The sequence below is a fragment of the Phoxinus phoxinus genome (genome assembly GCF_949152265.1).
Source record: "Phoxinus phoxinus genome assembly, chromosome: 16".
NCBI classification, from domain to species: Eukaryota; Metazoa; Chordata; class Actinopteri; order Cypriniformes; family Leuciscidae; genus Phoxinus; species Phoxinus phoxinus.
In genome coordinates this window covers 9,868,623-9,882,232 of record NC_136891.1, presented here as the reverse complement: position 1 = coordinate 9,882,232, position 13,610 = coordinate 9,868,623, and the positions used below count along the sequence as shown (strand labels likewise).

At 38.4% G+C, this 13,610-nt stretch overlaps 1 protein-coding gene across 2 annotated transcripts in view; it reads left to right on the top strand.

Annotated features, from left to right (window-relative positions):
• cd2ap (CD2-associated protein) overlaps positions 1-13,610 on the top strand; it is a 66,553-nt gene that overhangs the window by 31,711 nt on the left and 21,232 nt on the right. The window contains exons 7-10 of one of the 2 annotated variants that reach the window (XM_079639635.1): positions 10,323-10,416; positions 10,963-11,057; positions 12,130-12,198; positions 12,302-12,355. In XM_079639635.1, the coding sequence (XP_079495761.1) occupies positions 10,323-10,416; positions 10,963-11,057; positions 12,130-12,198; positions 12,302-12,355 (312 nt within the window). Of the gene's footprint in view, positions 1-10,322; positions 10,417-10,962; positions 11,058-11,987; positions 12,087-12,129; positions 12,199-12,301; positions 12,356-13,610 lie in introns of both variants that reach the window. The other variant, XM_079639634.1, reaches the window with a different exon arrangement.

Genomic DNA, 13,610 nt, shown 5'->3' with positions numbered 1-13,610 from the left:
GCTGCTGCTTCCTGCTCCAGGTTGATGTGGCTCCTTTCGCTGAGCCGTGCCTGGGCGACGAGTTTGTGTGCGAGGCTTCCGACGATTTTGGCCCAGTCCTTGTAGCTGTAGCTCTGTGTCGGATCGTGGGTCATCAGTTCGACCAGGTCGGTGTCCAGCTGTTCCCGGCTCCGGGGCTCTGTGTCAGCGGCGTCTCCGGGCAGGAAGTCGGTCGTCATGGCTCTCAACCACAACTCGAGTTCGTCCCACTGGGCAGCCATACTGGACGGCCGTGACCTTGGCACACTGTAGGCGAGAGAGAACACAGAACACACACACAAAAAGAGACCAATGCAAGTTCGTTTTAAGGTTGACGAGCTATGATCATACGGCTATGCCGTTTATGAGAATTTTGGGGCTAACTGATGCCAACAGTTAGACAGTTCACGGAGCCAATTAACTTGGGTCGTCTGAGGACCTGCACTAGGGGTTGTGACGAGCAGTAGCCTGGCGGGTCACGTGGTGGCCCCGGCTGCTGGTGGTCACTCCACTACTTAGTTTCCTTGATGGCTCTCTCAGGTTACTGTTTCTAGGTGAAATGAAAGAAACAAATCACAACAGAACAAAGGATAGAACAGATCAAAGTGAAATAAAATCAAACAATAGTAACACGGTATGTGTCAGAGAGAATAAGGAGGCCTAAGCCTATTACCACTGCCAGAGTTTACGATAGGGCCTACAGGTGAGTGGGGGCTATCGGGGTAGAAAACCTAGGAAGATGGTGAGGCTTGGAGAAAAGGATAGGGGCCAAACACTTAAATGACCGGGGAATATCTAATATTCTGTGGCTTATACTAAGTGTATGGGTTTTACCTTATTTAGTCTGCCTGGGGTGAAATGAGGTCACTCAGGAGGGAGCCGGCGGCGCGGTCAACCTTCTTGACGGTCCCAAACACTCGACCACAGTGGACCCGGGCCCTCTGTTACTCTGTGTACCACGGTGCGACCTTCTCAAACAACTTGCGACCTTAAACACAACCTGGCAACACCAAGGTGTCAACTGCCAGACAGCACGACAAAATTGGGTTTTCCCTGGAACCCGGCCCCTGCAGCAGGCCCTGGTTCAGGTACTTGTCCCGAAATTGCCTTGTGTGTCAGCTGGCGTGGTTGACTTTACCCTTGGAGTGCTAAATTGCTGATGTAGCAGTTGCGTGCCGCCCCAATGGTAAGAGACAGAAGAGTCCGAGACTCACGCACGGCCGGTGTCGGTCGTGACGGCCAGGTGACCCCGCTCGCTGGAAACCAACCAGAGATGACCGTCAAATCACCACAGCGCCCTAGGGAGAACTACACATAAACACACAAAAAGGGGTAAACAGGTGAAAGTTAAAGTCAATTAAGGCTTTCTTGTTTAAACCAAGTTTAGTAATTATGTATGTAGAAATAAAGGCAAAGGCTTTGAAATAATGATAAAACAAAAAAGGGAATTATGATAATGTTGGTGATTATCAGAATAACCTAACCTAAAAGAGATAAGAAAATTAGGAATAAAAAAAAATTTAATAATAATTTTTTTTTTTTTTTTTTTGAGAAAAAAAAAAAAATTATTTATAAAATAAAATAATGGAAAGACAGGATGACCCCAGAAGAAGAGACAGGCCGCAGTAGTGGGTTTGTCCCACAAGGGGGCGTATCTCTTTTCAGTGGTCAACCTGGTTGGACAGACAAACTCATTCAAATTAAATTCAAACTGGTTTTAGATTCAAATTTAAATAAGCCTGTGCAGAAATGTAAAAATCAGAGTGATATTTTATAATAATCCAGATGACATTAAAGCATCAGTAATTACTATGAAATAATCAGAAGGGAAAGATGAAATAAGTACACACTTCAAAAGAGTGAAAGGGGAAAAAGAGTGGCACCGACTTAGTATCCACAAGGCCACGCGGTGGCGCTGTTTCCTTCTAGTGGATGACAGTGGCTGCCAGCCAAACAAGATTTAAATCCAAAATTTAAATCTGATTTAACTCGAATTTAGATAAGCGTGTGAGGGAATTGAGAACTCAGAATGATATCGAATAATAACTTAGATGCATTAAAGTATCAGTAATTATTATAAAATAATCAGACGAGAAAACAGAAATAAAGCAATTCACACAGAATTGGAAACAGAGAAGCGAGTTGAATGAACCGCTTTAGCGGGAGGCGGCCACTGGGTGGCGGACTTCCCTCTATGGGCTCTCAATGGCTGGGCTGGGATTTAATTTAAGTTTTAATTCACCTCTTGTTTGAACCAAACTCAAAGTAAATGTACCAGTCACAAGCAGGAAAATTGTCTAACACAAAATAATATTCGCACGAGCAAAGCTGGAAATGCCAATAATTATTGAGAATTTAGACATAAGCTAATTCACTATTCATCATAGAACACTTGAATTTAGCAGTATGAGAGCATTATCTGAAACGGCCACGAGATGGCATAGTCGCGCTCATGCAGGCTGACGTCAGTGGGAGGCGGTGCTCACGCAGGGTGACGTCGTTGGGGCGCGTATTTTGAGACTTGAACACCTAAAAGGACCTCTGGTGTTTAGTCCGCGGAATTACAACCAATTTTAAATTTGACTCTAAAGAGCTCAGAGCGTTCAGCTCAGTCACGTGCTGATTTTCTTGCAATAAAATCACAAAGGAAACAAGATCTCTACAGATCTTCGGGTGCTATACTGCACAAGAGAGAACGTGTCAGGACTTCTTCACTGCACTTTATTACTCAAATGTGGAAAACAGGAATTATCATCTGTTGTTGGGTTCCCGTAAACATTTAACCACAATAGCACTTATGATTTAAAAATGTCTTAGGTTTACAAAATGGGTAGCTAATCCAATTTTCGACCAGGAGTTATCGTTATTTTAACGATCTAATATTATTATTAGGCCTATTATCGAAACGGAGGAGACTCGCTCTGTTCCAATCTACCGCGTGATCAAAGAAACTCGTTTGATTTCAAGCGGGCTAAAGCAATATTAATTACAGGCTGAACAGAGATTCTTTTCTCTAGGACATTTACCGGTATTGTCACTTCCAGCGTCTGTTAATATGCTGAGCTGGCTCGGCGCCAGTCAGTTCTTCAGTGAGCGCGCGTGGGTTCGCATTTGGGCGCGCGCGTTTCCTCACTGAACCGCGTGGACTCTCGCTGGAGCGCGCGCGTGGGTAACACAATATTAAGAATGTACAGTCCGAGACATGTACAGAGATTCTGTTCTCTTTACCGACACAATATTAATATAATACATCGAAGTTTATTTTAGCAATTAACAGGGGCTGAAAATGTTAAACATATCTAGCAGGGTCAATTTGCTTTGACTGAGGTCGGCTTCGTGCCTTCTAACAGTCCTTCAGTGAGCGCGCGTCTCGCTGGAGCGCGCGCATTACATTAATACACAATATAGACGAAACTGATTTGCTCGTAAAACACAAAGTTTGAGATTGCCCGCATTCTCCACCAAATAATGTAGACCTTATGCCTCGGACTCTTGGTCCGTATGAATTAGCTCAAATGATCTATAGGGAATTTTAATAACTAATCATGAATATGATTAATATTCTGCATATTACTTTACATTAAATTATCGAAATTGAAAGTGGATTATATGAATACATGAATAATCAATCACAACGAATTATAATTCCTCATTCATATATCAATAATCTTACTTAACTTCGATTATGAGATAATCTTTAATGGAAATTAATGTAATTATCAAATCGTTGTTCGTCCCGCGACCAACCGTTAGATTAAGTGATTAATTTCTCAACAAAGTTATCCTTTCTCATAAACTCCAAGAAACACCAACCTTCTGGCCGTGAACATTAATATTTCTGGTGTTCATAAAATTAAAACTACCTAATGTAGTACACAGGGAGCGCGGTAGCGCTGATCTGATCTCATTGACGTTTGTATTTTTACGAGCCTTTCACAGAAACAGTTGAATATATTGTTTTAATAAATGCAAACTACAGAGTATAACGGATTACACATAGTGATTATAGGTTTTATACGTCTATGTACAGTTACTTACATTAAACAGACAAGACAAAAACAGGTAACAGCTGATGAGAGAAGGAGAGTTATAGAGAGTTGGGGAGGGGCGCTCTGGGGCCCGCGCTCGATTTGATTGCGGGACAGAGAGAGAGAGATAAAGAGAGGATGAGAGAGAGAGAGAGAATGGTCACGTGTGACCATAGAACAGCAAACATCACAGACCTTTGAGAGAGACATCAATCAAACACCTTAAAACATTAAAACTCGTAGAGCTTGATACTTGCAAAAGGTTCGTTTGCGTGCACGAGCTGTGTCCAGCCTGCGCGTGTTCTCGGACTGAGGCGCGTTCTCCGTGAAGCTCCGAAAGCAGGGCGCGTGCTCGTTGCCAGAGCACGTTTCCGCGGGAGCTTCGAAAGCTGGTTGCAAGTGAAGTTGCTGAAGGAATTCAGGCTTCGTTCGTTCGACAAAGGAGAATTTGAAAATGAAACAAAAGACTGAGATAAAACAAATAAAAGGAGGGAACTCCTGAAGGAGTTCAGGTCCGAAGATTTCACATGATGAGTAGACGAAGGCAGGACGCGAGAGAGAGATCAGAAGGGAGAGCGTTTGGGTTTTAAGGAATGTATGGGTAACGCCGCCTTCTGGTGGATTGTCCAATCACCTTCAGTGATTCAAGAGCGGGAGAATGTTCCTTTGTCCGCTGGGAACATCCCTCTTGCTCGGATTACCAAAGCGTTTGACTTAAAACTTTCGGCCCCAGAAATATGAAATGTGTAAAACAATGTACGTTACTGCATTCTGCTATCGGAATTCGACTCCGTTAGATTTAGAGAATTACAAAGATACGAAACACATCATATTAACATTAATAGGAATACAAAGGTATATTATTATGCATTAGTATAGACATTTAAAGTTCGATTAATGTTACACTAGGACATATATATATGCTTTCCTATGGTTTATAAACACATCTTAACACAAAAGGGGATATATTTATTACATTTAAGAGTGACTATGGTCACAGTCCTTTCCTCTGTCTGAGGTGGGGGTGTCACATTACATGTCTCTGTGTGTGTGTGTGTGTGTGTGTTGGAATGTTGGGGGGCTGGGTTCTACGGGGAGCCACCAAAATGTCTTGTCTTTTCAGACCCTTTAATGAAGTATTCTAGAGAATCACAATTTATTAATTTGAATACGCATCTGTCATTTTCAATGTTGCTACATAATGTTATTTCAACACTATATCTCGTTATTTCGAAATAATATGTGTGCGTGCATCTGTAAATCCGGTGACGCGTGTATTGATTTTTATTAATAAACAAGTGTTTTCTCTAAAAGTGTCGACTCGGCTGCAAAGATGAAGTTGACGATCGCCATCTCCGTGTGAACGCGCTTATAGAGAGAAATGCACATAAATAAGCCTAATAATGGATTACATAATCAGAGAGTAGCCTTTTTCTTTTTTCTTTTTGAATTATTTCGTTTAAAGACATTTCAAGCTTTGTGTATTTGGTGTATTTGTCATGTCTGTGTGAGGCATACACTGAGTTTCGTTAAGTTAGGATGTGCTCTAGTTCACGTGCAATAGCGCGCGGGCGCCTCCGTTACATTTGTTTCGTCGGCCTATTCATTAAATATACAGGCAATTGGTTGATGAAAAATTGATTAAAATTAAGATACAATTTATACAAAACTAAATTCACTTTATACAAAACAAAATTCACTTTAAGGCTTTCTATAACAACTTCAACTTCAACGGTCAAAATCATGTCTGACCCGCTCCATGTCTCATATTGCGCATCCTATCTCGGTCGTGCTGTTCACTTTTCATAAATCAACATAAATGGAAAAATAAAATAACATTATAATATTTTAACAAATATGAAACGCGCTTTTTTTTTAATGGCTACAACAGTATAGTAGGCCTACATAGCCTACTCTCTATTTGTACAAATTTCTGCACATTAATTTAATTCTGAATTTTAAACACACAAGTTGAAAGGCATTTGTTCAAAAATCAAGTTCACGGATAATTGTGCGTGCATTTATTAGCCTAATCATTATGATAGGCTACTAAAATCCTAACAAATAGGCTATGCTATGTACAAAAAATCAGATGAGTTCTCTCGAAAAATCTCTCGTTCACGTTCATTGTATGAAAAGTGATTCGTTCAGTTCAGCGTTCGGCGAAAATATGAACGTCGTTCATTGAATGCGTTCATGCACAACACTGGGTTTTAGTCGATACTGTTTTACAACAAATGCGACATACCGGCTCGCTCAGGTTAAGTGGTTCACCACGGTCATTCGGTTTAAATCCGAAGTGTTCCCACACTGCAGCTGTCGCGTTTGGCTTTGAACCCGTCTCGTCTTTTCGCTCTACTCGGCAGTCGCCTCAAGCACTCCCGCCTTCCCACACAAAGTCCATGTGACTGACAAGCGCCGCCTCCCCACACAAAAAGACAATGCAACTGACAAGAGGGTTCACTTCTCCTACGCTAAGGAAACGAGAGTTGTCATTCAGTCGCGGATAAAAAACAAGTAGGCTATGCAAATTAAATTATCGCGGCTAGAAAAATTATCGAGGTCATTTTTTTTATCGTGCGATTAATCGATTTATCGACTATCGCGACAGGCCTAGACGGATCTATTCATCTGAAAATTCCATAGGAAAATTCTCGGCACTGAAAACATAATAGATCTCATTAAACGACAAATGAAACCCAATGTAGACCTAGGCCACTATATTTTTGATAGCTGGACATCGTAATGTTACTGTACACATCTGATTTATGATTTATTATTGTATTAGCAAAACACACACACAAACAAACTGCGTGAAACTTTGCGCGTTAAATTCATATGATTCTGAGTCCGTCTGCTGCCCGTAACCACATAGTAGGCCTACTTACAGCCTAAAGTGCGAGTTTGGTCTTTTATATCTACTAGTCCACGCTACGTTGAGCGTTTTATATGTCCAGCAACCCTGAAGTATTGAGGGAAACACTAGGCTACTGCAGCGCATCGCAGTGATATAATGTTAAGGCAACTAAACAACCAAGAGAAATATATGTCTACTTCAAATGTAACATTTGATCTGTACATCAGCATCGGGGGAATAACATTATAATCTCAGCTGTAAAAACAGCACTCGTAATAATCACAAATACACTTACATTTCTATAAACGGGTTTTTATGAATGAACTGTTGCTCTCGTCTTCGTCAACAACACGCGCTTGCGCCCCCTGCTGGTGAGGCCTAATAACAGCAGGTGGAGATTATGCTCGGTAGTCTACTGCTTTTCCTGCAGTTCCTGGATGTCAATGATGAATTTACTGTTGAATTTTAACCACTGAATTTAAGGGAAAGGAATTTTTAAAGCGAAATAAAATGGACTGAAAATTCCCTGTTGAATATTAAAGGTTGTATTTTTAAACCGTTTGAATATTTTGGAATTGAAATATGAAAGGTGAATATGGATTATTGAATTTTTAATAATGAAAATGTGTTTGAAATGTTTTGAATTGAAATATTCACAGCTTAAATATTCAACCATGTTGAATTTGAGGCAATAAAAAAATGCAAGTCCTAAAATACAATGCATTAAAATGCAAGCATGGTTAATGCAATGCATATTTTTTTCAAGTAGTGCAATTCAACAGGCTTTTTGTTTCAAAAACATTTGGCATTATTTTACTTCCATACGTGTGCCGACGCACCCCGTGAGTTAACAAATAGCCTATAGGCTATAAACAAATAAAAATTTAACCATCCAGCAAACAAACAACAAAAAAAAGCTAAAAATATATATTTATTTTTTTACTTTTAAACTGGTAGTATTAATCGGTCAAAATGTTTACTTTCGGTTAACGGTTAAACGGTCAATATGAGCATCCCTACTACTGACTAAGTAACTTTGCAAGTACATGTCAACTTATTCTAACCCTAAACCTACCAGTCTACTAATACTCTACCAACACTCAATGAGAGTTAGTAGACATGTCTGTGCAATGTTACTTAGTCAGCGGAATGTGTTAAAGGGACCATCAAAATAGAGTAAAACCCAATTTTTTATATCCAGGAGCAATGCGATCGTGGCCTCCCTTTTTTCTTCTTTTGCTCTGTGGCTTTACAGTCTTTATCTTTACTATCTGTCCTTCATTGTCTGTCTTTCAAATGAGTGTATCCGTTTATCTCAGGCAAGAAAACATCACAGGTTGTAGTACAGCAAGATGGCAGTGCCTTTGTTATATAATAATGGATTACCGGTAGAGTGGAAATCCATTGACTAAATAATGCTAACTTGACATACTGCTTAATTTCCACAAAATAGTGCCATATGAAATTATATCATTGTCTTGGCATGTATGAAAATGTGTTCTGCCCATTCCCATAGCCATAAGCAATGGAGCGTTGAAGGGTAATTGCATGTCTAACTGCTATACAAGTTTTTCCAGTGATTGCTCAAGACATTACATATAGGCAGACAGTCTCATGGTGAGACCTTCCTTTTTAGGCAAAATGCCTCTATTTTTGGACTTCATTATTTAGGGTGGCTGATTTTTGAAGCATTCTGGCATGCACTAGTTCTCTTATTATCGTTTGTGCTCTGCACAGCTCAAACTGAGAGCGGAATATCCCTGTCTGGCCTTTTGTCTGCAAATAACTGGAATGCAATACACTTTTTTTTTAGTTTCTAGAAGTGAAAAGTGCATTTTGTTAAAGGAATAGTTAACCCTAAAATGAAAATTTCATCATTTACTCACCCTGGTATTGTTCTAATGTCACATGTCCTTCTTTCTTTTTTTGGGACCACAAAAGTAGAAATTTAAATGTATAAAAATGTATAGAAATAAAATTTGCACTCATCCATAATAATAATAATAATAAAATAAATATTGAAAATGTTTCTCTCATATTCTGATATTGAGTATAAAAATAATGTTTTGTAGAAAACAAGATGCGAAGTATTTTCCAGATAATATTTTAGTAATGTGTTCAAATAGTTATTTGATTTTTGTGTATGTGTTTTTTGTATACAATGTTTTCTTCATAATATCATGCTTTCTATTTTTCCACACACATAAGTAGATCTATATAAATGAATATGTATAGTTGCCTTTATATTTGAGGGTCCTTTGCATTAAAAAGTTTTGAAACCCCTAATATAAATAACAATTAGTTACATTTCTCGCTGAATTTTCGGTTTCACTTAGGAGTAATTCTATTCAGAAGATAAAATATTTTTGAAAGAACTCTCTTATGCACACCCAGGCTACATTTATATGTTTAAAAAATAAAAACAATAATGCTGCAATATGTTGAAATATTGGAATGTAAAATGTTTAAAATATAATTTATACATGTGATGGCAAAGCTGATTTTTCAGCATCATTACTCCGGTCTTCAGTGTCACATGATCCTTCAGAAATCATTCTCATGCTGCTCAAGAAACATTTATTTGGATTATGTTGAAAACAGTTGTAATGTATAATATTTTAAATAATGATACTTTTTTCTGGATTATTTGCTGAATTGAAAGTTCAAAGGAACTGCATTTATTTGAAATATTTTAGACATTCATAATGTTATAAAATATTTCTGTCACTTTTGATCAAATTATTACATCATTGCTAACTACAAGTATTCATCTTTTTTTTTTAAATCGTACTGATCTCAAACTTTTGAACGGTAGTGTACATCATATTTAAGTTGTTAAATGCGCCACAAATGACCTTCCATGTTATTTTTAAGTCATTTAGGTCTGTTTACAGCATTAATGCATTTAACCAATACTTCCTCTTTCCCTTTTTGATCACATTTTGCATCCCATTATGTCATTCAGATTTGTTAAGTCTTCTATTACGTCTATTATCAAGAGCTCAGAGCTCATTTATAACACACACTATCATGTGATGTAAGGGTCAGAGGTTTTACTAAATACCTGTAGGTAGGGCTGTAGTCAAGACCACCTTTGTCGAGTCCAAGACAAAGTCCAAGACCGGACTCGAGTACTACAGCCCTGCCTGTAGGTTTCTTATTCGCTATTTGCTTACTCACTAAAAAACATTGGGTTTGTGTCCTTGCGCAGGTGCACTGCAAAATTCGAGACTAAATATGGCATGCTTTCCCATTTGCTCTGTACATATGTAACAGGCAACAGTGGTTGTTGTTTACCCAGCATTCCTTTCATCCAGGCATGGCTGATCTGTCTCAGTCTGTACGTTCCAGTGTGCAACTGCATGTGTTTGTGTGGCTGCCGTGTCAGTAAATCCATGTGTGGTTCTGCTTCATTTTAGCCAATTCCATCATTACCATCTGCCACAAAACCCACCCCTTTGAGCTCTCCTGAACCCCCTAAAGGAGAAAAAGAGGCAGAGAGCAAAGGAAAAGGTGAGTTCATGGGAAGGTTGACATAAAGCTGTATATGATAATCAAAATAATGATAGGAGATTTATGGAAATGGACCAGACATGAATGCCTGAATCCGACTGTGATAATAACTTAGTTGACATGAGTTTTCCTCCTCTTGGGAATCAGAAGCTCAAATTATAGATTGGCACACAGTACCTATCTGTTTTTTTTTTTTAAGTGCCAATGCTTTACGAATATATAATGAGTTCGGAAGTGCATTTTCTTATCCAAACACCATCAGATCTCAAGGGGAAGTAGGAATGCTAACAGACAGCTTTCACCAGCTATTATAGATCCCTTTGGGTGAAGTTTCTATTTCTATATGCGCTGCAATTACGTTAAACATTAAATGATATCTGTACAACACAATCAGAACAAAAAACTTGGCAATGTGGGACTTCAGGCACTCCACAGCTTTTTACAACACCAGTTTTTAGTAAAGGGCCTGCTGTAGGTACATAAGACAAATCATTGTAACTCATGTCATGGGTATTTTCTTTTTTTCTTTTTCTTGTCTTTCTGTAGTAAAAGAATACTGCAAGGCCACTTTCTCCTATGAAGCAACTAACCAAGATGAGTTGGATTTAAAGGAGGGTGACATCATCCACGTACTGAGTAAGGTATGTAACGGACAGATGAGATGTCTTCTCAACTACAGGGATCTCTAAATAAACGACACATAATCAAGGAGCATTGTTAATGCAACGCATCAACATTAGGAACGTGGGTAAATAAAAAGGGAATAAGCACCTTTACTTTTAGTGTTAAGCTATCATGGAAGTGTAAACCTGTTTGGGCAGAAGGGCTCCACCTTTTGCAAAGGCGTTCAAACCAGTTAATTCTGATCGCTTCATTTAGACTAGTTATTCTATATCATGTACTGTATTTTAGTCTGGTGTGTGAGTTAGGTTAGATTTGTGCAAACTATGCCAGAAAAGTATATTCAATGGTACATGTTAGAATTACATATCATACACTGTAATTGTGAAGAATATTGATCTCTTATGCATGGGAATCACTCTTGTTAATGATTTAAAGGAAAAGTTCACACAAATATGAAAATAGTCTAAACCTGTTTGACCTATAATGCAATTTTTGCTATTACAGAGCTCTCAGGTGGGGATTCTGATGTGAAATCATTCTACAGTTATCAGAGACTAAGCGTTTTGTAGTTTATTCCCCAGTGTGTGTGTTTGATGCTATCTGCTGACACTTTGAAATTTTATATAAGAATGTAGCTGTTGTATATCATACTAATGACTTCTGTTCTGTCAGAAACCCGAGGATGTGTTCGCTTTATTTAAGTTAAGACGCATGGAGAGCGTTTCACACATTCACCTATTGTTTGTCAAAGGCCTTGAGCAGGAAGCAGATCAAAGCTGGAAAAATGTTTTATACATGACCACCATCTAGTGGCAAGGGATATATCTACATTTTCCATTCATAATGTGTATTTAAGCTTTTAAGACATATTATTTAGAAACTGTTGTGTAGTATTTCATGAAATAGGCCAATTATGTTCAGAGTGGTTGATGGTTTTGATGTTTTAGGGAACAGGAGAGCCGGGCTGGTGGAGAGGAGAGATCAACGGCAGAGAGGGAGTTTTCCCAGACAACTTTGTTGCTCTGCTTCCTGAGACAGACAAAGAGGTAAATTTACGTTCATTAATGCTGTTATTTATGTCTACCTTAGGAGCCTTCATTATCCGGAAAGGAAATTGAACAACCCAGTGCAGACGTGCAATTTAAAGATTGCAGAAAGGAAAGTTATTACCGCAAAACTGCCAGTTTACAGTTAGGACAAGTAAAATCTTCTTTTAAAAATAATCTCTAATCAAAAGTTGTTATTTTCTTTGTTTATACAGACACTAACATCCAAAGGCTCCTTTAAAGCATCTCCTAAACAGGAAGCAGAGGAGGTAAGCAATGATATTTTTTGTCAGAAAATTGCTTATTGGAATACACTTCTTTTTTAATTGGAAAAATATGTCAGTTTTGCAGTCGTTTCACGTATCAATTTGTTCAAAAGCAATAAGATAGATTTTTTTTTATAGATAAATACATGTATTTCAAAATACAGTTCCATTCAAAAGTTGGACACACCTTCTCATCCTTTGTGTTTACTATAATAAAAATCATTCAAAACTATAACAGAAATGGCAGTATTGGAATTATTTAGTGACTGATTACGGTATTTACTTTTTCCAAAGTTGCCACCATAAAGTTACTTTATTGTCAAGACCTTTATATGAAGGCACAATCTTATACAGAAATAAGCATTTTGGCATTGATCTCAAGGTTTTTAAAGGGGTGGTGAAATGCCCTTTTCACAAGATGTAAAATAAATCTCTGATGTCCCCAGAGTGTCTGTGTGAAGTTTTAGCACAAAATACCCCACAGATATTTTTATATAGCATGTTAAAGTTGTCACTTTTTGAGGGTTTGCAAAAACGCAACGTTTTGTGCCTGGCCCTTTAAATGCAAATGAGGTGCTGCAGAGGGCGGGGTTTCAAGAGCTGGTTTGTGTTAGCAGCTGCTATTACCTCACGCAGACACACTAAAATGACAGAAACTGTTCTGTCTTTAATGTTAAAACGGAGTCAGACAAAGATGGAGAGACTCAAGAAGAAGTGACAACATGTAGAACAACAAGTGACAACAAGTCTCTGAATGGTTAGTTGATTCATTTATGTTTATGATGTGGAGTTAACTATCTTCAATTAGGATATTCTGTCATGGTAATCTATAAAATGCTCGTATAGGAACTGTTGTGAGATGCACACAGAGTGACTTTCTATTGCATGTGAAAAGATGGATGCTAAAGTTTGAGCTGACTCACAAATGTACTCTTATACAACAACTCTTCCTCTTCTCAACATGGACTGTGTGTTCCCGGGGGCGGGGTTTATGTACATTTTAGGGTTGGTGATGTCACTAACACGGGAGGAATGTCGTGTAGTTCCTACCAGCCGTTTGTTGTAGTCCTTTTCTTTAAAAGCTAATATCTTCCTTTGCTTTGAACTTTGAGCGATGTAACTTTGCAGATGTTGTTTATGCTCAAACAGCAACATTACACACTAACTAAATTTAGAAAAGTGAAATCATAGTCAAACACCCCTTTAAGATCATGAGAAGTATGAATTCGGTCAATTGTGTCTTAAAGGTATAGTTCAC